General features: G+C 42.2%; 1 protein-coding gene across 2 annotated transcripts in view; it reads right to left on the reverse strand.

Moving 5' to 3' along the window:
• The window catches only part of C5H4orf45 (chromosome 5 C4orf45 homolog), a 75,413-nt gene that overhangs the window by 42,229 nt on the left and 6,191 nt on the right, over nucleotides 1-26,993 (reverse strand). For both annotated transcript variants that reach the window (XM_034772703.1, XM_034772704.1), the window contains exons 2-3: nucleotides 19,121-19,353; nucleotides 9,978-10,036 (exon numbers count right to left, since the gene is read on the reverse strand). In XM_034772703.1, the coding sequence (XP_034628594.1) occupies nucleotides 9,978-10,036; nucleotides 19,121-19,353 (292 nt within the window). The remainder of the gene's footprint in view (nucleotides 1-9,977; nucleotides 10,037-19,120; nucleotides 19,354-26,993) is intronic.

Raw genomic sequence — 26,993 nt, forward strand, 5'->3', positions numbered from 1 at the left:
TGTATGCAGGCACAGTAGCTCAGAGCTGCAAATTAACCCCATTCATCCTCAAGTAGGCGCTAACTCTGATGCCTAATATCTGCTGAAGTCACCAGTAGTGAAATAATATTCAAACATCCAACTATGCTGGGGATGTGGGCATTGTTGGTCTGAGCGTCATCCCTGTTCTTCCAAGATGACCCTAAGGGCAACTGAGTCACAGAGAGGTTAAAGGAACTGTGCACTTTGCAAACACTGTATGATATACATTACTGTTGTCGCCAAGCTCCTTGTTTATTGGGGAGGGGGAACACATTTTGAAATCTTTTTTTACTTTCCAATTCTAGCTATAGTTGACAGCTTGTGGCTTAGAATAGTTTGGGCTGGACTGTGCCATTAAAGTACAGTCCTACATAAGAGATGGTGCAGAGCCGCTCTACCACAGCGAGAGGTCCAGGAAGCATGGTGATTTGGGGAGACACAATGACTCCCTGAGCTATTTAGCATGCTAAGGAATCTCACCCCCTGCACTGTTTCAGGAGGGTCCAATGTTTACACCCCTATTACTGGCCAGTTCAGTTAGCTGGTTCAAAGGAGGCTCTGCCTCTGCCCTATCCTCTCTGTAGTGGTTTGTACTGAAAGGAGGGCTAGCAAGAGCTGCAAGGGTGACTGGCCTCTGCGTAAGGGAGCAGTTGCAAAGGGATAGAGGATGCTGGCACATTAATGCAAGGGCCAGCTACAATCTGGTAATAGTGTGTCGGGTCACAATTAACTATTTCTTACACTAATGTTTAGCATTTAATTTAGAGGCAATGAGGAAGAGGAATGGTCTTTTGGTTACAAATAATCAACTGGTGATCAAGAGCTGTGATCTATTCCTTGCTTTGCTATAGCCTTTCTGTGTGGCCATGGTCAATTAATTTAATATAAGGATAAGACCCATGAGAGTGGGACTGAAGCTTAATATGTGTAAAGCATGTACAGATCTTCTCATGGAGAGTGCTATAGAAAAGAAAAATATTAATTTCCAATTTTGTTAGTAAAAACATCATTCTGTGGTTGCCTCTCTTACTGTCGTGTTTTCCAGTCTCAGTGGAAGCTGCTGGCAGAGAGAGTTGGCCCTGTTCTGACAGTTACACAGCCAATCTGCTGCATGCAGCATGACAAGAGACAGGCACACTCTACAGAATGTCTGATGTAGAAAATCCTGATGAATGATGAAAGAGAAAGTGGAGTGTTATCGGCCTATTATTTCAGCAAGTTATAGAGTTTTTTAAGCTCTCACAGGCTGTAAAGATGACATTTTATCATCTGACCCTTGCTGTAGAGATGCATATGAATAAAACATGTTGCTCTGGAGAAGGTTGTATGGACAAGACTTAGTACAGAGGAAGGATACAACATAAGACTCAACTTGTGTATAAATCAAGCCTCTGCTTTTTTTTTCCCCCTGACTACTCTATTGATTACAGCACAGCATGTGTAATTATATAATATGCTAAATAAAATATCAATATTTAAGCATTGATGGACTTCATTCTGACATTTGTGCCAATGTAAATTTGCAGTAACTCTGCTGACATTGACGGAATTACACAAGGGTAAGAGCAGAATGAGTTTCTCTATGCCCTTTGCCAAGAGAACTAAAACCTGACAACAGTATAACAGAAGCACTTTGAGTATAGTGCTGGCCTGGTACTAGAGAAATCTCCTGCAAGAAACGCATAGCAGTCAACCCCTTCAGCATTTGAATGGCTGAGATTATAGTGTTCCTAGAAAGGCTTGCACACTTGCCAGAGCATTAGTAACCTGCAGCCCAGCTCAGGTGCTGTTCCTGGCCTATTTTCATCCTCAAATGGGAAGGGGGAGAAAACAAGCCAGTCTTCCTCTCTAAGCCCCCTTTTCCCTGGACACTTGAACACTACAATGAGGCAACTCTCCCTACAACAACTCCTCTCCACTGCCAACCACCTCAGTTGTGCATCAGGGCCCAAAAGTGCCTCGAGTCCCCGATAAACCTATAAACAGCTGAGAGGTGGTGTGAAAACTTCAGTGCCTGCTCTTCAGGCTAGCTCTAGCTCACTCATGGCCCTATTAGCAGAACATCTGGTGTGGGAAGGCAAAACATGACAGATGAGAAAAGAGGGTATAGATTGAAGAGCAGGGGGAGAAAAGATGGGAGGAAAAACTAGCAGAAGGTAAAGTGAGGAAGGAGAAGATGGGAGGGGAAGGACAGAGCAGACCAAAATCTAGACAGCAAAGAAAAGGACAATGATGTGAGGGGTGTGAAACAGGACTGTTGGAAAGAGATGGAGCTTTGTTGCCTGGCCTCAATCTCACAAAATGATCTATTGTTCCAAGAGGTCAGATCTCTGTCACCTGACAGGGATCAATAACCACTGAGTCCAATGGTTACTGTAAGAGGGGAGCAAGACTTATGGTGAAACTTAGAGTAGGGAAATTAATAAATAGCAACTTGAATTAATGTTATGGAGTAGAAATATAGTACAGGGAGTGAAGACTGCAAAGAGGACATGGAGAAACTTCTTTCCCTTATGCCTGGCTTTTACTGTAATATGGGATACCCTATTTTTTCATTCTGAAAAGGTAAAGGAGGCTCAGGAGAGAGAGAAGCAAGCTGCAGCTGTTAACACCCTCCTTCACCCATGAAGACTGGTCTATATACAAAGTTGCATCAGCTTAACCAAAGTGATTTCTAAAGCAAACTAGTTAAATTAATCCTTCTTTGAGTATAGACACGCTTACCTCAGTTTAACCCTAGCTTTACATGAGCAAGCTAAACCACTTTTTAAACCAATATAAGTGTGTCCACACAGGGGTTTTCATCAGAGTTAGGGTACGTCTTCACTACCCGCCGTATTCACGGGTAGTAATCGATTTATCCAGGATCAATATATCGCATCTCATTAAGACACGATATATCGATCCCCGAACACGCTCACCGTCGACTCCAGAACTCCATCAGAGCAAGCGGCGGTAGCGCAGTCAACGGGGGAGCCGCGGGGGAGCCATCTGGACCCCAGGTAATTCGATCCAAGATACTTCGACTTCAGCTATGCTATTCATGTAGCTGAAATTGCGTATCTTGGATCGATTTCTCCCCCTCCCCCCCAGTATAGACCAGCCCTAACTGACTCAGTTTAATTAAACCAGTGCATGTCTCTGTGTAGGAAATCCCGACGTCTGTTACCTTGGGAGTCTGGTGGTCGTACCACTCCCACTTCTTCAGGTTGCAAAGAGAAGGTCTCTAAAGTAATATAAAGGAAGCAATGCTGCAAGCTGAGCTCTGGAAACCACTGAGGGCAGGCAGGGCTAAATCATCCCTGAAAGTCCCAATGGCATTCACTCTGAAAAGCTAAGGGTTCAAGGATAGAGGGAAGGAAGGATGTAAGGCATGGGAAGAGGCCTACTTGGGCCAAGTAATTATGACGTCAGTCTGAAGTATTTAGGTTACAAAACCTGCCTACAATGTAGTCATTTGCTCTTTCCAACCAGGCAAACATTATGTCTTGTGGGAAATCATGAGGAGGACTCCCCTTACAAAATCACAAAGTTGATCACTAATAACATGAAGTAAATATCTTTCAAATATTGCCAGCAACATCTGTGCTAGTTTAACTACTGGTTCATGTTGCAGTCCTTTATGGAATATACTCATTTGAAGAGAGCAAAGAGTGTGTCACCACATCCATAATGAAGATTGAACTTGTGGGATTTTCTGTGTGTGCTGCAGCTCAATTCCTTTCAGGCTTTTAACAACACCCTCCTACTTTTACTTTTTGCTTCATCTTAAGTTTCCAAAAGTCTGGATGCCTATATATGATCTTATTCTTATAATATTTGGTTTTGGTGGAATGAAAGCAAGGCCAGACTGTGATCTCATTTATATGAGTAAAACTTCAGAGGAAAGCCACTTAATTCAATAAAGTTACTCTGAATTTACATCAGTGTAAACAAGAGCAGGAGCTTAACTTTTACAAGTGACATAAATCTGAGAAGGATATAAGAAATTTGCCTTCTCCTCCAGAACAAAAATTAACTCTATGGAAATTTATGATAAAAGATTTACATATTATTTATATTTTTAGATATCCTAAGAAATAATGCACAGTAATGTTGAAGCATAGATTCAAAGAATCCAATAGACTACAGTCATTGGTGATCAAGTCAGTCCAATTAGGCATGTCCATGCAGTGCTAAGAGATACAGGGCCTTGCAACACTTTTGTGAGTATTCACATATTAAAACAAAGGTTTACATGAATATACAGGGCAAAGATGTACCATTTCTACTAGCAAATGCTGTTTTTCAGATGGATATGGGCAGAGGGGAGATGTGAATTTGTCCACAAACAAATTTCACCATTTTTGCCAAGTCTCCTGCACCCCAAGGAAAATAAAAGGGGTTGGTGGCTTTATGTAATGAAATGAATGAAATCCACCACAAAGCAAAATCATGAATATATGAGAAGTGGAAATTTTTCCATTTTATGCAAATCACATTTCCACAAGGGAAAAAGTGACTTGTTACCGTAAAAGAAAAAATTGAAGGCAAGAATAAAACAGAAGTGTTCTGCTTTTCTTTTTGCTAGGGTAAAGAGTATTGCTAACTTCACAGGTACCATACCCAGTATCCTGAGCTAGTGCACCTCCTACAACTTTTGAAACACTTCCTCCTTGAAGTATCAGAGGGGTAGCCGTGTTAGTCTGAATCTGTAAAAAGCAACAGAGGGTCCTGTGGCACCTTTGAGACTAACGGAAGTATTGGGAGCATAAGCTTTTGTGGGTAAGAGCCTCACTTCTTCAGATGCAAGTAATGGAAATCTCCAGGGGCAGGTATAAATCAGTGTGGAAATAACGAGGTTAGTTCAATCAGGGAGGGTGAGGTGCTCTGCTAGCAGTTGAGGTGTGAACACCAAGAGAGGAGAAACTGCTTTATCTTGCATGTCTTCTGTGTGCCTCATCATTTTATACTCCTGCAGAAACATCTTCACTGGCCACCAAACAGAGGCAAATGTTAACACTTTCACTTCCTCTGAAAGCATCACCTTCTCCCTTTCTATCATTTCCATGCAAACTGAACAATGGCCGCTTCTGTCTGGCTATGCCAGTGCTAGAAACATCCAACCATATGGATGTCAAGTATGGCACACTTCACCCTAAATCACCTCACCTCTTGTTGATGTTGAAACTATTCATCTGATATCAACAGGGTCAGTGCCCAATGTTCAGGTTCATTAGGAGTCAATATTACTGTCTATTAAGGAGTATTGGATTCTGTACCCTTCGCATAAGCCAGAGAACAAAAGCTGAGAGGGTGGTGTGGACGCGTCAAACAGAGCAAGATATTTTAGGGTAGACACAGCCTCTATGAATCACACAAACTAAGACTGACTTACAGATACAGATGTCTGCAGTGTTGGACCCAGAATATAAGAGAGACAAGGTGGGTGAGGTAACATCTTTCATTGGACCAACTTCTATTGGTGAAAGAGAAAAGCTTTCAAGCTACAAGGAATTCCTCTTCTTACAGATATAGAGACAGTTTCCTTAGTAATAATATCTATGCCTGCTGTAAACATTCAAGGACTAATACGTTTAGAAATGCATTTAGAAATACTTTACTCATACATGGGTTGATTGTGCAAAGAGCTGAGCATTCCAGACCTAAATCAGAAAAGCATGTGCTTAAATTTAAGCACAAGAGTAGTGGGGGGGTGGTGGTGGGGGGGTTTACTCTAGAGCTATCAATTAATCTCAGTTAACTCAAGTAATTAACTGAAAACAAATTAACTCAATTAAAAAAATTAATTGTGATTATTCTCAGTTTTAATCACACTGTTAAACAATACTACCAATTTTAATTTATTAGAAATATTTTTGGATGTTTTACTACATTTTCCAATATATTGATTTAAACAATACAGAATACAAAGTCTACAGTGCTCACTTTATATTATTTTTATTACAAATATTTGCACTGTAAAAAAGAAATAGTATTTTTCAATTCACCTCATATAAGTACCGTAGTGCAATCTCTTTGTCGTGAAAGTGCACTTACAAATGTAGAATTATTATTTTTTACATAACTACACTCAAAAACAAAACAATGTAAAACTTTAGAGCCTACAAATCCACTCAGTCCTACTTCTTGTTCAGTCAATCGCTAAGACAAACAAGTTTATTTACATTTACAGGAGATAATGTTGCCCACTTCTTATTTACGATGTCACCTGAAAGTGAGAACAGATGTTTGCATGGCACTGTTGTAGCTGGGATTGCCAAGGTATTTATGTGCCAGATATGCTAAACATTCATATGCCCCTTCATGCTTTGACTTGTAGATCTTTTGTTTCTTCTTTACAGTTCAAATATTTATAATAAATATTACAAAGGATAGAGTGCTCACTTTGTATTCCGTGTTGTAACTGAAATCAAAATATTTGAAAATGTAGAAAAACATCCACAAATATTTATAATACATTTAAATTGGTAATCCATTATTGTTTAACAGTGCAATTTTAAAAAAAATTATCATGATTAATCACAGTTTTAAACCGTTTGACAGCCCTAGTTTACTCACATGCTTAAAGTTAAATGTGTTCTTAAGTGCTTTTCTGGATCTCAGAAAGCGTGCTCAGGCAGAGTTCAGGTCTTGATGTGGCCCTACAGCACTGTCCATATGCCATCCACATGTCCCATGCCTTCTGCTTGCTAAGCTGTATCCTCTTCCTTCTGCTGCTATTACAGGCCCTCTGCCAACAACAGGGTGTGCCTGTGCACAGCTCTTGGTTTTTCAGTCGCAGCAGTCAGGCTGTCTGCCATGCAGCTTTCCCTCTGCAACCAGCTGCCAGGCTGCTGTCTCTGGCCAGCTGCTTCTAGTCACATAAACCTCTGGCTTTCTCTCCCAAGTAGGTCAGGTCAAAATATTTTGTCAAAACTGTTTTTGATGGGAAATATTTCACTTTTTTGGGGTGAAAAGTTGACATTTTCCAAGGAAATTTGACAAAACTGGGGGGAAAGGGAAATTGTTCTCTTTAAAAATGTCCGTGGAATTATTTTTCCACAACTTGCTCTATTCCCAACCTAGATCCCCCTAAGACTCTTGAGGGTTACTACCCTTTCCTGTATGCTACATTAGCGAGACTGCTACTGGTTAAATGTTGGGCTAGGCAAGACACAATTCTCCTTTGGCTACATCCTTCCCCTTCCATTTTATTTAGATTTCAGGGAAGACTCTGAGTAATGAGCTAGTGGATTCATTATGATATTAGTGTATAATCTATTCCAGATATTGCAATATACATATATAATCTACTTCCCTTCATGGGCTGGAACCAAGACATCAGAGCTGATCACCCTTTAAACCTTTGGGAAACTTCAGATATGAATCCAAATTTGAATCAGAAATTTGCAACCCGGGCACTTTTCTCCAGCTGAAATGCAGCCCTACCTGTTATCATTACTTCTACTTCCTGCTATGACTGGAGACTTCAGGTTCTCTCCCAAAAAACAATTTACCCTTTCAGAAAGAATTTCTGATATGATTTTCTACTGAGTAGTGTAATTCAGGAAGAGTCAGCAAAAGAGAGACAAAAAAGTCTATAGCAATGATAGATAGTGGACTATACTTGCTATGAATGGAATTTGCATCCTGCCATTGGAAAACTATATAAAAGTTGCAGAGATACTACCCTGAATAATACTGTGATATCAATATTGTCAAGGATGAAAGTTGATTATTCTAGTTTACATTTCTAATAGTTTTGCTGGAAAAGTGGAACTGGAAGACACCAGTGAACAGGTCTGACCCTTTTCTAACCAACTATCCTAAATATAAAATGGATACTGCAAGAGATCTCAGAGAACACTTTGTGTTTGAAATAACTAGAGATAATCAAAGTATTGTCCTTGCACTGATGAATTTCACTGGGTTTTTTTCTGCTTAGAAATGCCTGTAGTAACCTTGTATTGATTATCAGACTAGAGAGTCAGCGCTATTACAGGGTCAGCAGTGAAGCTATATGCAAAAGATCCAGTGGTAACAATTAAATCCTCTGAATATTTTGTGCAGTTCCTATAATATTTGTTCATGCTTTAAAGATCTGCAGCATACTAGATAAAATAACTTAATTATCTAATAGAGCATCCTTTTCTGAGACATTCCATTAGCTGATTGCACACATTTAATTGTGTTTAAACTCAGGTCACTCTGCCTTCCCATCCACCTTTCTCTGGTAAAGGTAAATATAGTATGTCCTTTATAGCAAGCCCCATATTAATCCCTATACAATCACTGTACACAAGGATTGCTTTCAAAAATCTTGATAATATGAATGGCTTATGAATGTTTTATGAATGCATTAAAAGATGGACAAGCACTCTAAGCCTTCTTGAAAGATACTGCTTTGGCTGTCCTCCTACACTGAACTCGGAATGTTTCATTAGCTCCCAGCATTTGGAAAATGTAATGAAGAAGCTGTTTATTTTATAACCTGTCACCAGAATAAAGCAACCTCAACAGAATTCCACTGTATTAACCCAAATAAGCAATTACAGATATGGCTTTATACCTATGATTTATAGGACAACAAAGAAACTTTAGTCACTCAGAGCTAGTAGATGATCAACTAAGGCACTTCCTGACTCTGTTATATGGCCTACCTATACCATGGGCACAGTAGGGGAAGTAGTCTCCAGAGAATCATTACCCCCCCCCTCACCATGTGTATGTAAGTGGGTGGGAGAGGAGAGGAAAAAATGGGACAGAGAGTAGAGGAGAGCATTGGGTTGCTCCCTGCATGCCAGCGCTGTGTCAGTGCAGAAGGCACTGTGCCAGGGGTAGGTTCAATGCAGTTTAGTTCCTCCCTGGAGCAGGCAGGCAAACTTGGAGGCAAATTGCAACTCTGAGTCATAGTCTGATTCATAAGCTGCTCCTAGGACAACATAACTAGACACTGCCTCTTTTTCAGAGTAGATCATAATGTGACAACCTAGCCCTCATTCGAATAGGACTAGTTTTATGATGCTGGGAGTTGTGTGTTTCTTTACACAACGCACTGTCAACCTGTGGAACTCCTTGCGAGGCGATGATGTGAAGGCCAAGACTATAACAAGGTTCAAAAAAAGAACTAGATAAATTCATGGAGGATAGGTCCATCAATGCCTATTAGCCAGGGTGGGCAGGAATGGTGTCCCTAGCCTCTGTTTGCCAGAAGCTGGGAATGAGCGACAGGGGATAGATCACTTGCTGATTACCTGTTCTGTTCATTCCCTCTGGAGCACCTGGCACTGGCCACTAGTGGAAGACAGGATACCGGGCTAGATGGACCTTTGGTCTGACCCAGTATGGCCATTCTTATGTTCTTGTGTTATTCTTGGGAGAGAACTCTACAAATCTCCTCACTCTCCTCCCCTCCACAGATCTCCTCAATCTCTTTCTCCCCCTCATACTTTACCTAAAATTATCATTAATAATAATAATTAATAATAAATAATGCTTAGCACAGACTTGGCTCATGGTGCACCAATCAATGTGACAGACCCTATAAACCAAGGTAAAATTAGGGACTGTCTGAAAAATGATCGGTAACCTGAAAAGTAGGATTTTCATTTGACAGTGGCATTTATGAGTCCCAAAGAGTTTTCCCTAAGTTCTAACGTTTAGTTTGGTTCTATTTATGTAATAGTGCTATTCATTTATTATAACATCAATTAAATGGTTAACTATAAATCCTGCCTCTTAGCCATTGTCACCATAGCTCTATTGCTGAAAATGGGTTTCCCGCAGCAGTAGATACTCATGGAATCTCTTTGGTAACAATAGCTGTTGTTGTCCAATATCTTCTGCTACAAGGTTAAGCATGCCACTGTTCTAACTGTCCCAGGTCTTCTCACAGATCAGGGTAATCTAAGCATCTCTGCAACAGTGGGCTAGTCACCAGAGGATGTTTGCTAGAATGATGAATAAATAGTTACCATGGATTCTGGTATCGATGAGTTATCTCATCTTCAGCAGCCTGACGGAATTCTCCAGTCTGTCAAAGAGAAACAAAACCAAAGCTTGTTGGCAAGGGGAATTGATATTATATTTGTCTGCCCCTCTCCAATCAGAGTGGGAGTGAGGAGAGAGTCCATTAACAGAGTTGAAAGCCAAGGAAGGGTGCTATGGTTCTACATCTTGAAATGTGAGAGCAACCTGGGTGCAGCATTCTGGCCCCCTTAAAATTTAGAGAGGAAGAATTTAGAAAGACAATAAAACTGAAATTGTAAGGCTATATTTCTACAACGTCTCCGGCAATAGAACAAGGTACATAAGAGTTAAGCAATGTCTGGTACATCTAAGGGTCCTGTATGTGGACTGTAAAATTGAAAATATCAAAAGTTCAAAACAGGCTCACAACAACTCAGAGAGCATGTGGGCAAAAAGTGGGCAGGGCAGCAGATGGCAGTATGTGCAAGTCAAGGAGAAATCCAGGGCAAAAGGGAAACCTCTGGTCTATAGGAAGTAATTTTTAAAACTTAAATTGGGTCAGTAAGGTAGTCTCACACACTACTTGTACATGTATCTTGATGGGGGAAGCAACAATATAGCCTACGGTGTGCATTTTTCACACACAGACACACACACACCCCTTGAATACCACATCCTATTTTCCCCACTCTACTCTTACCCATTTTTGCTTCTCCCCATCTCTCTCAAGTTGGACCTTAGATGCACCATGCCTATTGATAAATCTGAGGATAGAAATTAAAATAGGAAAGCCAATCTAAGTGTTTCTCATTTGAATTCCTGTAATGCTACTTATCTAAGGGCAGAACTTGGTGCATTGCAAACAATTCTGATGCAAATCTCTGAATCAAAACTTCAGTTATTTCTATTAAATTCAAGCATCATATGATGTCTTCATTTTTCTCTTTGGCTTTTCTGTTTCTTAGTCATATTTATCTTTGTCAACAGTTGCAGGTGTTATGCAGTCCAACACTGAAAATGCCAGTCATTGCTAAAGCAGCAACCAGTTTGCCACATAATTACTTCCTTGCCCTATTCTGCTGTCCATGTTATTTTGTTTTGAGCAGCTTCTTTGTTTAATCCACCGAATTTAAGTAGTGATGGAACTATAGTCCCATAATTCAAAATTTACCTTGTTTTCATTTCATGCTTTTACCAGCTCACACCCTGCAGCTTACCTCCTCTCTTGCTGTTGCCTTTCCTGTCCTGTTCCCTCTTCCCAGCCTCACTTCTGTCTCTGTTTCTCTCAGGAGTTGTAATGAAAACCCAGCACTTACCTTGTGGCCCCTCTTTGCGTCTGCAGAATTTAAATGTAAATGCATAATTTATAAAAAAAAATAAAAGTTACCGTATATACTCGATCATAAGCCGGTTTGTTTATAAGCTAACCCTCCAAGATGGATAAGTAAAAATGGAAAATTTTTATAACCTGTTCATAAGCCAACCCTATAATTCAGGGGTCAGCAAACTTTGGCTCCTGGGCCATCAGGATAAGACGCTGGTGGGTTGAGATGGTTTGTTTACCTCGAGCCTCCGCAGGCACGGAGGTAAACCTAAGTAAACAAAGTGTCCTGGTGCGTCAGCTGCTTACTCTGACAGGCTGGGACAGCAACTGGTGGGGAAATTTTTTGGGGGGGGAGAAGCTGGGTTTTAACTCCTGTGACCACCCCTCACATGACTCCACCCCAGCCCGGGACCTCCACACTCTTCCCATCCCATTCCTTATCTGGGGAGGGCCAGGGGAGGATGTCTCTGGCCTGGCTGGAGCTGGTCCGGCAGGCTGGGCAGCACAGCCACAGCCTGCTCCGGGGGGCCAGACCGGGCGGCATGGCCACAGCATGTTCCAGAGGGCTGGGCCGGGCGGCACGGCCGCAGCATGCTCCGGCGGGCTGGGCGGCGCGGCCACAGCCTGCTCTGTGGGGCAGGGCCGAGTGGCACGGCTGCAGCCTGCCAGCCCCGGGGCTGCAGCCTGCCAGCCCCGGAGCTGCAGCTGCTTCGGAGGCTGCGGGGAGAGCAGCGTGGTCAGAAGCGGTGAGACTCTGGCCCCGCCTCTTCCCTTCTGGCTCTGCTGCCTCTCCTTGCTCCCTCTCTTGGGGGTGGAGGGGGGAAGGGGCTGTGTCCCACCTCTCCCTCTCTATACCCGTTCAAAGCCGACCCCCTTCTCTGGTGCTTCCCTTTTTTACTAAAAAAAATTTGGCTTATGAACTAGTATATACGGTACATTTCTATCCCTTATGGCTGCAAAGAAAACATCTTCATAAGGTGAACCCATGCTGTGCTGTATTAGTGAGTCTGCAGATACAGGAATGACAGCTTTAAGGGCAAATTGTATTTCCCTCACAGAGGGTACGTCTATACTGCAATAAAAAACCTGCTGCACTGAGTCTCAGAGCCTGAGTCATCGACGTGGTTCCACAGGGCTCAGGCTGCGGGGCTAAAAACTGCGATGTAGACATTCGGGCTGGATCATGGGCTCTGAGAACCTCCCCCTCTCACAGGGTTTCAGAGCCCGGGGTCCAGCCTGAGCCTAAGTGTCTACACTGCAATATTTAGCCCCACAGCCCTAGATCTGCAAGCCTGAGGCAACCCAGGCCAGCTGTGGTCATGCCACGAGTCTTGTATTGAACTGTGGATGTATCCAGAGGCTCTGAACCAGCAATGTATATGAGCCCATTATGCATGAAAGGAGTTGCACAGAAATCCGTGCTTAAAGTTAGGCATATGCATTTATGTACCCTGCTGAATTGGGTCCATAAAGCCCAAGTATTCAGGCTATAAGTGAAGTGTGAGGGGATGAGAAGCGAAAACCACAACAAAACCCTTGTGTGGTGCAGGCTGTTACTCCAGGCTATGGGTCAACATAGCAGCTGTAGTTTCCTTCCTGCTTCCCTCCTCCCGCCCTCGCCCATCCACCCGCCCCCACATATGCCACTTGTTAGGACCACTGGATTCATGTAACTGCAGATCTAGCACCCATTGTCCAGCCTGCTCTCCATGCCACCCTCTTTGCTGGCCTGTTCAGGAGCCATTAAATGCAAATATAGGGCACACCGGTCCTCAGAGTTTAATAAGGAAGCTCCCTGACCCAGTACATCCCATCCCAGTTTTCCTATAAAAATATCTTTGAGACAGGAGACACAGTCACAAGGCATGGACTGTAGTCTTGAGGAAGCAGTCGGGGGTTTATAAACAACAGCCATCCTGCAGACCCTGGCTTTATGGCCCACCACCAGGGTTCAGTGAACAGAAAGGGCTGGAACTCCTCACACTGGCAGGGGATCAGGCTAGCTCTTGGTTGACCTCTCAAAGCAGCAGAAGAGCAGGGCTGGCTGGGAAATGTATTTCCTTATGATAGCATAATTAGCCCTATTTTGCAAGGCACAATGGGAAATATAGTCAGTACATAAACAGTACCCTTGCTAAAATTTGCGGGAAGAGACCTGGAGAGAGCCAGGCTTTTTTTATGGTCTCTCCTGGAAGATGTGAACAGTTAAGTCTACAGACCTAGTGTTAGGAGCAGTAGCAGAAAATATTATTATGGTACCACCCAAAAGCCCCAGTTGGGACAGGGCCCCATTGTGGTGGGTACTGTGTAAACAGAAAAGACAGTCCTTTTCCCGAAGGGTTTATAATCTAAGGCCCTAGATTGCTGGTCTTTCCTTTATTGAGGTGTGCTTAGACCAGGTTAAGGTATGTGACATGTGTCTTACTTAGATAAGCAGCTTTTGGTACAAGTGACTCATAAGTATTTGGTGCCTAGACACGATAGTGATGGGCACAAGTAATGTCTATAACAGGCATCGGCAACCTTTCAGGAGTGGTGTGCCGAGTTTTCATTTATTCACTCTATTTTAAGGCTTTGCGTGCCAGTAATACATTTTAACGTTTTTAGAAGGTCTCTTTCTATAAGTCTATAATATATAACTAATCTATTGTTGTATGTAAAGTAAATAAGGTTTTTAAAATCTTTAAGAAGCTTTATTTAAAATTAAATTAAAATGCAGAGCCCCCTGGACAGGTGGCCAGGACCTGGGCAGTGCGAGTGCCCCTGAAAATCAGCTCGCGTGCCGCCTTCGGCACGCGTGCCATAGGTTGCCTACCCCCTGGTCTATAAAGAGGTATTGTTAGCTCATGGGTGGGATCTTGCAAGGGTTGATTGCCAGTTGTAGCTTTTCTCCAGTGAGGGGCCTCCACCGATGGAATTTGCTCCCCTTGGGGCTCTGCCAGAACCAGAGTTTGGCAAGCTTCAGGGTCTGACATAAGGCCCTTTAAAAATGGTTTGTATGAGTTCTTATTTTTGTTCAGTTTTGGTTATTTTGTATTAACAGTTGATCTAGTAAGACACTGATTATAGTTAATGCAAGGGACAATTAGGTTGCCATCACTTGCTGCTAACTTATCAATAGGGCCCTACCAAATTCACAGTCCATTTTGGTCAATTTCACAGTCATAGGATTTTAAAAATTGTAAATTTCATGATTTCAGCTATTTAAATCTGAAATTTCACAGTGTTGTAACTATAGGGGTCCTGACCCAAAAGAGTTGTGAGGGGGGTCGCGGTACTACTATGCTTACTTCTGTGCTGCTAGCGGCAGCACTGCCTTCCGAGCGGAGCAGCTGGAGAGCGGTGGCTGCTGGCCAGGAGCCCATCTCTCAAAGCAGAGCCACTGCCAGCAGCAGCGCAGAAGTAAGGATGGCATGGTATGGTATTGCCACCCTTACTTCTATGCTGCTGCCTGCAGAGCTGGGCCCTCAGTCAGCAGCTGTCACTCTTGGCCACCCAGCTCTGAAGGCAGCACAGAAGAAAGGGTGGCAATACTGCGACCCTCCTAAAATGACCCTGTGACACCCCCTCGCAACTCCCTTTTGGGTCAGAACCCCCATGTGAGAAACGCTGGTATCCCCCCATGAAATCTGTATAGTGTAGGGTAAAAGCACACAAAAGACCAGATTTCATGCGGGGGAGACCAGATTTCACGATCCGTGACGCATTTTTCATGGCTGTGAATTTGGAAGAGCCCTAGCTATCAAACTTGTTTTAAGCTTTTATTTATTTATTTATTGTATAGGCCTAGCTGCTATGGCAACAGGAATTCATAGAAAACAAAATAAACTAGAATAAAATTAAAAAGACAGATGGCAAAGCAGAGTCATTCTGAATAGTAATACAAACAAAGGGAATAGTTGTTTCACTTACTTCAGGTAAACCAGAAGTAACTCCACTGAAGTCAATTGTGTTTACATAGGTGTACATGAAAAGAGAATCAGGCTCAATATCCACAAATATCACCAACCATCAAACTGAAGAATGGTCAAGTTCTTTCTGTTTCTTCCCCTCTATTCCCGCTGGGAGCCAAATTTTAAGAATGGAGAAACCAGATATGGAAGGAGAGGGAAAAGGGGTCATGCAGAATGTCTAGCATGGGGTATATTGCGGGAAATTTCAGGGAGTTCCTGAAATAGAGGGGGAGGGGTGGGTGGCACATGGGAGCTTGTGAGATGGAATGCAAGGAGCTCATGATGTGTGCTCAGCCTACGTAGGCTACAAAGTATCTGACCCCCTAATTCATGAGGTTTGTAAAGCAAAATGAAATAAAATACTTCATGGCTAAGAAGATACATTTCAGGGCTGAATTCTACCATCAGTTGCATTGGAGTAAATCCACAATAATGAAGCTACTGCAAATGTAACCTGGTATAACTGAAAGCAGAATTTGGCAGTAGATCTGGCTCTAAAGGATCAGCAGCAACTTGAAATAGCAATGTGGTCATTTAGACGTCGTATAGCTTTTTCCTATATAATGAGCACATTCATCTGATGCAGGAATGGCAACAGGAATATGGGTTCGTAGACTCTTACCTACAATGTCAATAATTGTTCAGAACACAATGTGTTGTGATTTTCAGAAATGTTAGGGTGCTAACACTGGCAGAACTGTTGTCAGTCAGACATTACCACTTTGTAAAATAGATCTGAAAATATGTTTATCTAACAGAGCTTGATGTTTTATACTCCTGGTTAGTATATCCGATTTAATTACAATCTTCTATGACACAAGAGAGGATAAATAATATTTAAGTGAAACTAAAACTCATAGCCATGGAGCTATCTGATTCAAGTAAAGGTGCTTTTAAAAGCTACTTTTATAACTTTGTAGCAAAGTCCAAAGATGTTCTTTTTAATTTCAATTTGTACTGACAGCAACATCTGCAGATCAGAAATGTGGGAGCTGAAATTATTTGAAGATTGTCAGGCATTTGAGAGGGACCTGGACTCCATGTGTGTTATTGATTCTATAAGGGGAAAGCAGTTCAAAACTATTTTTAATTCCAGAAGAAGCTGACTTAGAAGTATCAAGTAAAATAGGAAAATTGTTAAAAGAAAAACAGCTGTGTATTGATATCTAAGATTAAAATGTTCATCCTATTAATGGCTATCTGATAATGGAATAAACCCGTTACACTGGTTAGGCTAAATTTAGCAGCCTCTTCGTCACAGACAGGAAAAGAGGCAGTGAAAGAGGGCAGGGTGCAACTGCTCAGCTCAACTCTGTTTCCACTAAAATCTGAATTTTACCCCACATAGATCCTTCACAGCCAGAGAGCAGAGGTGATATGCCAGGATGGGGTGTGAATTGTGCATTTTATGCAGCCGTTTCTTGGCCCAAATTATTTAGGTCTCCTCCCCCTATTATTGTAGGTTAAATTGAGTGGTTGCACATAATGCTTTTGTAGGATGAATTGAGTGGTTGCACATGTACCCAAAAGAGATGCAGCTCCTCCTGCTTCTGTAGGGCAATGCTGCCAGGAAGGCTCCTATGCCCAAATAATTCAGGATCCTAAATGAAGAGATACCTTAGTTTCTACATACTGGAGCCCAGTACTAAGAATGAAGACAATTAGGTCCCACATTGTTATTTAATTTCTGCCTATTTTTGAGTGGCAACCACCACCACCTCCCATTCATGAGTCCATACCAGTATATAAAATGGTGTGTGTGTGTGTGTGTGTGTGTGTGTGTGTGTGTATGTATGTATGTGTATATATATATATATATATAAATATATATAAACACATCCATTTATGCTTTCACAAAGCTTTTTCTCATACCAGACTCATTTGAGCAAGATATATTGTTTGAACAAAGAAGCATGAGACACTAATCAATGCCAGTATTCTTCCTAGGAATGTACACCTGCTCAGATTTTGCAGAGAAGCAATCAGTGAAGGTTCAGACTTTGACCTAGAAAGGGCATTGTATTGCAAGGGTGCCCAAATTATGCCCTTAGGACCAAATGTGGCTTTCAGAGTCCTCAAGTGCCTTTTAGTTCCCTGCGTCAAAGCTATAAAGGAACAACCCATGGAAACTAAAGTTTTAACAGTTTAGAGCCAAAGTCTGCTGTTCTTCTCTAATAGTTCTCAAAATGCCTTGAGCATTTTCTTTTCCATTCCTGGTAAACTCAAACACAAACAGTTCCTACCCATCCACCAAGGAAAATAATCTGTTATGTTTTCAGCTGTAGCTATTTATACATAGTGCTACTGTGCAAAGGGGATAAAGGTTGGAGGGCCACCTTTTCCTCCTTGTCATCCTCTGTGTGGGAAAGAGCTGAACCAGGACAGCTGCCCCCTTCCTGCTTTTCTTCACAGGATGCTGGATGAAGGATCAGGCCAGGCTCCTCCATCCTTTGTTTCTGTTCCTTTTCACACTAATGAGGACTGGGGAGAGGAAATTGCAGCCAGTGGAGAAGTGGGAAAACACAAGGGCCCCATGAGTGGGGTAAGAATTCATATACTGTACTAAGAACTGATAATCTGGAGGTTTTAACTATGTTCATTGACTTTTTTTAGGAGTGCAGTGTGCAGTTATATAATGTGCAAACACTATCGGACATTTGTAAGCTATGTCTTAGCGATACAAAAAAGCTCGTTCAGGCCAGGAACTCTGTTGTATATGTTTGTACAGCACCTAGCATGATAGTTCCCGAACCTGACTGGGGCCTGAGGCATAACTGGTCAGATCTACTCAATAAAAACATGCAGTTTTGGCATCTGTATATAAAAACTAAAGATGTTTGCAAAAATTAAACACTTAAGGCACTTTCCTGCCATCCTTACATATGGAAGTCAAGAGTCCCAATAATGACTTCAACTGGGACTACAGGTGTAAGCAAAGGTTGCAGATTCAGCACCCAGAGGGGAGGTAGACAAGCTCAAGAGTGTCTTGAGATTCTATTCTCTACTTCTGCTCCCCAAGTGGCTGAGCACCAAAAAAATGTTAAGAGTTCTCAGAGGTAGTGAGCACATACTAGACCTGTGCAAACCTGGCAGGATTCTGCTCACAGATGAGTTCAGAAACTCATGCCTGCAGTTCTTTTTACAGTATTTGGAAGTGGGCCATCACCTGCAGGTTTACCTTAAAGCTCAAGTTCAAACTCAAACTCTCAAGTGAACCTTGCAACCCTTAAGGGAACCTTCCATCCTAAAGTTAGCTCCTCCCAGCTGTTCCAGTCACTTCCTCCTTCCACACTTCTGAGTGGACAGTTTCCCAGAAAGGTGTTAAAACTCAGTCCACATCCATCAAGGCCAAGATTTTCAAAAATGGGTGTCTAAAGTTAACATCAGTGGATAGGTGCTGTGCATACAGCATTGTCTAAAATCAGGCTGTTTGTTTAGGTATCTGCATGGACTTGACAGTCTAACTTCAGGGACTCATTTCTGAAAATGTTTCCCCAAGCTTTCATGAACATGGGTTGATATTTGTAAACACATGGACTCAATTGATTTAAGATGTTAATAGTTTGCACACCTCTAGTGCACATGTCATTACACAACACAACTTTCCATTTAATTTGTTTCAGGAAAGCTAAGATTTATGAATGCTTAGTATAATTTCAAGTGCCACCACTTTAATACATTTGTTGTAATAATGTTGACTGTACATGATCTTAAAAAATGGTGTCTTTTTTATCAAATAAATGTGTTCCATCTTGTTCTCTGATTAACCACAGCACTAAAAACACACAGCATAAAATTACAAATCAAGACACTCTTTAATGCCATCTAGATGGCATCTGATAAAATTCTGGAGAAATGTATGAGTAGTTACCTTAATCTGCATGCCACTGAGCAGATTTCCTCTGTTGAGATAACTAAATTCTGTTACTCCCCAGCCAATTTGTCCAGGGTAGGAATGTTTGTGGGGCAGTATAGAAGTCGTCCAGGGTGCAGTACGCCACAAGTACTCAAGGTCAGCGGTGGCCCCTTGTGCTGGAGTGGTTGCTCCGATGTAGCGAGTATACTCAGGGAGCTTTGTTCTGTAATCACGAATAGCATCTGGGCCTTAGGGGAAAAAAAGATTAAAAATTGGTTATATAAAACCGAAGAGTTACATTTCTTACTATTTCAGTATGTGTTGTTCCATCCTTTATTTTCTCAGTTACTTTACTGCAACAACTTTTAAAGAGCCGTTTCACTGCACAAGAGTGGTTCACGCTTATTTTGTCTATGTCAGATATGTTAAGGGCTGTTACAATTGATCACTGTCCTCTTTATATCCCGTGTCCACTGAAGGTAGGACAAAAAGAAATGGGCTTAAGCTACAAGGGCAGTTAAGCTCTGGAATAGGCTTCCAAAGGAGGCTGTGGAATCTCCATCTTTTGGAAATTTTTAAGAACAGGTTGGACAAACTCCTTCCTGTCAGGGCTGGTCTAGCTTTACATGGACCTGCTTCAATGCAGAGGGCTGGACTAGATGACTTCTCAAGGTCCTACATTTCTATGATTCTATCTTGGTTACAACATGCTCCCAGGTGGGAAAAAAGCTTTTGTATGGGCACTACTTTTTCATGCTCCTAAAGCACTGACTCTTGAAAAAGAGGCCATAAGGGGGAGCAAAGTAAACCATCATTCTCTAACAGGAAGTAGGATTTTATTGTTTTTGGCTTAGAATTAGGGCCTGCCTAATAAGATGATTTCTTGCGCCCTTCCAAAAACCAGTAGAGCTGCAGCTGTAAGTGTCATAGTCTGGACCCCAAAGGCCAGCGCTGGGCATCTTCGGGAGTTGGCCAGGAATAACTTATAAATATTAGGAAAAGCTACTGTGGCAAAGCTTCTAGCTTGATGAGCAGGGACTAGAGCAGTGAACTGTGAGTGAAGAGGTGAGATTTCTATTCCTGGTTTGGCCACTACATTTCTGCCTGACCTTGAGCAAGTCACTTGCTTCAGGTTCCACATGTGTAAAGTAGGAATAATGGTGTTTACACACCTTGGTGCAGTACTTTGAAGTCTATGGATGAAAATAACTATAATGGTTTTGTATTATTACATTTAGAAGAATATCCTTGCAAAAAAGAGGTAGAAACTTACCTGATACAAAATTAAAGCTGACATTAGTATTGATATTCTAAGAAATCCCAAACACTGAGGAGTCTTTGAACCTGACAGGTTCTAAAGGCTGGTTCTGCCCTAATAGCTAATCCTTAAGGGTATGTCTACACTGCAAATAAAGATGTATTCTTAACTCAGGTTAGCTAACTCAGTTAAAAGAGCAGTGAAGACACAGCAACTCGGGTTATAATTTTAGTTAACAGCCCTAGTTCAGCCCCCGCCTGCCCTATATGCTTTAAGTTGAGCTGCTAACCCAAATTAAAAGCAGAGTTGCCATGTCTTCACTGCTATTTTAATCCACGTTAGTTTATGTAGGTTAGCTAACTTCAGAACACACTTTTTTTCACAGTATAGACTTACCCTAAGTCACAACTACAGTATGTTGATGACAGCTTCCCAAAACTGGTTGTATTAATATCTCCTTAACATCATTATATTGTGAAGGAAAGGTGTGTTGCCATTTCCATCATAAACCTCTATTATCAGGGAATTAAACTTTGACATAATAATTTATTCAGACAAAACTAAAGCAAACTCTAACCCCAGAAGAAAATATTTGCTTTATGTGTTTGGGGGGAAAAGGTATCAGATTGTTTTTAAGTTGTAGTCATTGCAATGGGGTGTACAGGTCTTTTGGGCCCCAAAGGGAAGTTGTCTCAGACATGACACTCACCACCCCAATATTTCCACAAGGAGGAACCCCCAATGCCCCAAGTGGAAAAGCAATGCTACTGGAAAAGCAACAAGTCTTGTCTACACTCGAAAGGGTTTGCCAGTGGAGCTATTACTGGCAGACCTTTCCTAGGAAAGATGCAGCTTACACCAGGAAAAGAGTTATCTTGCTATATTCCCTGAACTGAGTAAGCTATACCAGAAAAAAAGGCCTTTTTTTGCCAGCATAACTGCATCTTCCATATGAGGAGGGATTAATAAGACTGGGACTTTTCAGCTTGGAAAAGAGACGACTAAGGGGGGATATGATCGAGGTCTATAAAATCATGACTGGTGTGGAGAAAGTAAATAAGCATATATTATTTACTCCTTCTCATAACAAGAACTAGGGGTCACCAAATGAAATTAATAGGCAGCAGGTTTAAAACAAATAAAAGGAAGTATTTGTTCACACAACGTACAATCAATCTGTGGAACTCCTTGCGAGGCGATGATGTGAAGGCCAAGACTATAACAGAGTTCAAAAAAGAAATAGATAAGTTCATGGAGGATAGGTCCATCATTAGCTATTAACCAGGTTGGGAAGGGATGCAAAACCAGGCTCTTAAGTGTCCCTAGTGCCGGTTTGCCATAAGTTGAGAACAGGCAACAGGAGATTGATCATTTGATGATTGGCTGTTCTCTTCATTCCCTCTGAAGTACCTGGCATTGGCCACTGTCGTAAGACAGGATACTGGGCTAGATGGACCATTGGTCTGACCCAGTATGGCCGTTCTTATGTTCATCTACACTAGGGCTCTTGTCAGCATAGCTATGTTGGTCACCATGGAGGAGGGGGAATCACACTCCTAACTCACACGGCTATATTGGCTAAACTTTTAAGTGTAGGCACAATTGGAACTTTTCAGGAATAGCTATTCTGCCTTAAGTTCAACCCCTACCTTAATGTGAATGAACTTTCAAGTATAGACAAACCTTAACTACTACTTCCTCACATAAGGGATACATTTCCAAACTTCAGATCCCTGTCAGATCTAGTAGGCTCCTGGGACTCATATGCTGAAGAAACCACTATGTTGGGAGACACAGTGGGAACACTCTAACCAGCGAGGTGTCAACTGAGTCTTAGTCCTTTCAGGTTTAGGGATGATTATTCCTAATGTAATGGACTAGGGCAAGTGCTAATTTAAAACCTTCCAGTGTAATAGAAAGGGGTAAAGAGAGAGATGCTAGAAAAATAAAGTAAAACTGGAGAGACTTTCTCATACCAAGGTGAATCATTCCAACATTGATTTTGCTATGCCTGTGAATACTAGGCAATAATCACCTACTCAGAAAGGAATACCATTATTACCATCTGGTTGGATATAAGAGAGTTAATTCCCTTCTTCCCATCACTTTAGCCATGAGAACACCATAAAGTAGACATTGACACCTCTGGCTTGGAGCATCAGTGTTGTGTTAAGTTTTTTTATTTTTTATTTTGGCATTTCTCAGCTCTGCCAATTACATTATTACTTCATTGTACATTTCAACTACATAAAATAATCTTCACTAATCACACGTGTTGATCTGCTATCCAGATTTAATTTAAAAGAAATCAGTGGCTTTAAATAATCTGTAGAAATATAGTTGGTACATGCTTGCTAGTGTGTGATTAACTCCTTGTAAAGAATGTCTTCTATACACAAAGATCAAAGTTGTATGTTCAATCTTTCCTTTTAGAGTAAAGAAAACAACAAACAATTATAAACTCTCCATGAGTAAGAAAGCAGGTGGAATGTGTGTCACTCTGTAAGACCCTCCATCTTGAATCTGGAGGAATTGTGGCACACTGTCCCAGCTGCAGTCATTAGAGACATTTGAATAGGTTCCCCCTTGTTGTAGAAGAGAGGCAGCCCATAGCAGGGTGTTCTGTGTGACAGCTCAAAGTCTCTGGAACATGGTCTCTACCTGAATCCAAAATAGCTGGAATATGGCCACCTTCTGAGAATGCTGCAGAACACTTCTGTTTGATTAGGTTTTTGGAGAGGGCTGAGGGTATGTTCCCAGAATGATGAAGGGGCAGGAAAGGGTGGGATTTTTGTAGAGACTGGCAGAGCTCCTTTTTGAATAATTACTTTTAATGCTGCTGGGGATTTGTTTTTCTTTTTGTTGTTGTTGTTTTGTTACAATATGAATGTTTGTTTTGTTATCATTATTAATCACGGTGCCTAGAGATTTGTATAAACATTGTTGTATTTAAATCTAAATAAATAATTACTGTAAATAAATCCTCAAACTGTGCTTAAAAATGCAGTGAACAGCTTCATAGCTAAATACACCACAATCATTTAAATGCATTGTGCCCTGTAGGAGAATTACATTGCTTTTCCTAACGAAGTTCAATCTAGCAGCAGAACAATAACTCCAAAATTACCACAACTTTATCATTTGAAGCTAGCAATGGGACTACTCACAGTACATGAAGTTAAGTATGTGCATAAGTCTTTGCAGGATGAGGGCCAAAGTTATCATCCCAGTTGGATGGTGACTGTCTTTAGCCTGGCCTGATATATGGTATAGATCAAATCCTGCGAGTTGCTTAAGGGCTTGTTTACGCATGGATTTGTTCCTGATTCACTCCATATGTGGACACACTTATTTCAGTTCACACATGGAGTTATTCAGGAATAGATGTTGCACTTTAAATTGATACCCTACCTTATCAGAAACACTTTCAAGGGTAGACAAATGTTTAGTGTGCACAGCAACACTTGTGGACTTCAGTAAGAGTTGAGGATACTTGGCACTTTGCAGGAGGTGCTTAACACCTCAGAAGTTTGGACCCTGTGGCCAGCTGTAGAAAACCAATGATAAACTGCCAACTGCTTATTCTTTCCTAAAATTGACAAGCCAGTCCTCAGAGCTGCATCACTTTATGAACATTAATTGGTGATACTGTAAACTGAGAAATACTGAAAAGTTAATTTCTGTTTGAAATTGTACTGTAATCAGATATGACTCCAAAATGTGGATGTGTAGCTTAGTTGAGTTTGGTAATCACATTTTATCTCAGCAAGGGTTTCTCAAAAGCTAAAAGCAAATTTATCACAAACTTATGCATACACTTGTCCACTTTAAAAAAAAATCTCCTTTAGAAAGGCAGCAGACTGACAAATATGTAAATACAACTCCTCTAGGTACAACACAGGCATCAATAATGCCAGTCTCCCCACGCTGGACTCAAACCTGTAATTTACAGCTATCCAGTCCCCCATAATGTTTTAGGGGGTGGAATCTAAATTTCCTGACAATGTACTGGTAAGTATTATAGCTTTACTTCCTAATCTAACCTTTGCAAGGATTCTGGGATGCTCTCAAAGCTACTTTGTGCCTGGAGCTGCACTAGAATGACATTTAACTGTTTTTATTTGCTTGTGCTTTTTTTCTAAACCTGACTCTCGGAGAACCATCTAAGCCTGAGGCTGGAGCAAAGTAAGAGAAGTGGAGAAACAGAAGCTAACTTTATTTTTGATCCACCTGCCAACAGTCAGTCAGTGCTCTGCACAACAGAGGCTGAAGCGATATAGCAAAGGAGTCATGTTAGGTCAGCTTTATCATACAGTTGTTCTGGTTTATTTTCTTTAGCTTCCTGACAAGACAAGTTCTGAGACCATATGATGGCTGCTACCTTTGACCTTAGGATCGTCAATCATGTCAGGAGACATAACAATTAACAACACATAAGAATTCCCACAACATAGCTTTGGAGTTGTGGGAGTATGCCAACATAGTGGCAGGAAACTTTATTAAAACTGGGAGGAACAAATTTACAGGTGGTATTGCAGAAATAAATTTACTGTCTTACTATTTTAAGGTGAATTATTGTTGAGGATAATCATATAAGCTTTAAACCATTGAAAACTGAACAGCAATCAAAAGTTGAGCTCGATCATTAGGGGTGGGATTAACAAGGGAGATTTAGGAACCTAGCTGCCATTTTAGGCGTCTAAATCCAACACTTAGGCTACGTCTACACTTAAAATGCTTCAGCAGCACAGCTGCAGCACTGCAGCTGTGTCGCTGTAGCGTTTCAGGGTAGAAACTCACTACAGTGATTGGAGGAGTTCTCCTGTCACTGTAGTTAATCCACCTCCCTAGGAGGTGGTACCTAAGTCAATGGAAGAATTTTTCCTTTTTTATTATCTTTCCTTTTCTTAATGGCTCATAACATCCTGTCAGCTTTTTTGACTGCCGACGCATATTGAGCAGATGTTTTCAGAGACCTTTCCACAATAACTCCAAGATCTTTCTTGTGGATAAGATAGGGTTACCATATTTTGAGTCTCCAAAAGGAGGACACTCCACGGGGCCCCGGCCCCGCTCCCAGCCCCGCTCACGCCCACGCCCCAACTCTGTCCCTTCCCCAAAGTCCCCGCCCCAACTCCGCCCCCTCCCCTGCTTCCCGCGAACATTTGATTCGCAGGAAGCCTGAAGCAGGTAAGAGGGGTGTGGGGGGAGGAGGCGCGGCCCAGTCTGGCCCCCCCGGCGTCTCCAGCCTGGGTCGGCTCGGGCCCTGGGGTGCCGGCCCTGGGCCCGGCCCCCGGCCGAGCACCCCAGGCCTGCCCAGCACTGCCGGTCCCCGGCCCGGCCCCCGGGCCCCTGGCCGAGCACCCCCAGCCCGCCTAGCATTGCCGGTCCCCGGCCCGGCCCCCAGCTCAGCAGCCTCCGGCCCCAGCCCCGGCCCCCGGCTCGGCACCGCACCGCCGGCCCAGTCCCCGGCTCGGCACCGCCTCCCGGCCCCCGGCTCGGCACTGCTGACCGCCAGCCCAGCCCCCGGCCCAGCACCACCGGCCCCGCATGTCCTGATTTTCCCGGACATGTCCGGCTTTTTGGGATTTCCCCTCGGACAGGGATTTGGAGCCCAAAAAGCCGGACATGTCCGGGAAAATCCAGACGTATGGTAACCCTAGATAAGAGCTAATTTAGAACCCATCAGTTTTGTATATATAATTGGGATTATGTGCAGTGTAGGCTTGTTAGTCCCAGGATATTAGAGAGACAAGGTCGATGAGGTCATATATTTTATTGGAACAACTTCTGTTGGTGAGAGAGACAAGCTTTTGAGCTTACAAAGAGCTCTTCTTCAGGTCTGCGAAACTAACTCAGAGTATTACAGCTAAATACAAGGTGGAACAGATTCAATGATCTCTTGAAATATGTGTTAACTACTTATGCTAAACAATCTGTTCCACTTTGTATTTAACTGTGACACTGTGACTTAGTTTCCTAGAAAGATATTACCTCACCCACCTTGTCTCTCTAATTGGAATTATGTTTTCCAATGTGCATTACTTTGCAATTATCAACATTGAATTTCAACTGCCATTTTGTTGCCCAGTCACCCAGTTTTGTGAGATCCCTTTGTAACTCTTCACAGTAATCTTTGGACTTAACTGTCTTGAGTAATTTTCTATCATCTGCAAACTTTGCCTCCTCACTATTTATCCCCTTTTCCAGATCATTTAGGAATACACCTCTACTCCGATATAACGCGGTCCTCAGGAGCCAAAAATCCCTACCGTGTTATAGGTGAAACCCCGTTATATCGGGGTAGCGGCGGCAGGGCTCTAGCGGTGATTTAAACAGCCCAGGGCTCCAGCCGTGGGGAGCCCTGGGCCCTTTAAATCGCCACCCGAGCCCCACTGCCAGAGCCCCGGGGTTACCGCGCTATGTGTGAACCTGTGTTATATCGGATCGCATAATATCGTGGTAGAGGCGTATGTTGAAAAGCACTGGTCCCAGTACAGGTCCTTGGCAGTCCCTGCTATTTACCACTTTCTATTGTGAAACCCGACCATTTATTCCTACCCTTTGTTTCCTGTCCTTTAACCAGTTACTAATCCATGAAAGGACTTTCCCATTTATTCCACAACTGCT

The sequence above is a fragment of the Trachemys scripta genome, chromosome 5 (assembly GCF_013100865.1).
Source record: "Trachemys scripta elegans isolate TJP31775 chromosome 5, CAS_Tse_1.0, whole genome shotgun sequence".
Classification (NCBI taxonomy): Eukaryota; Metazoa; Chordata; order Testudines; family Emydidae; genus Trachemys; species Trachemys scripta.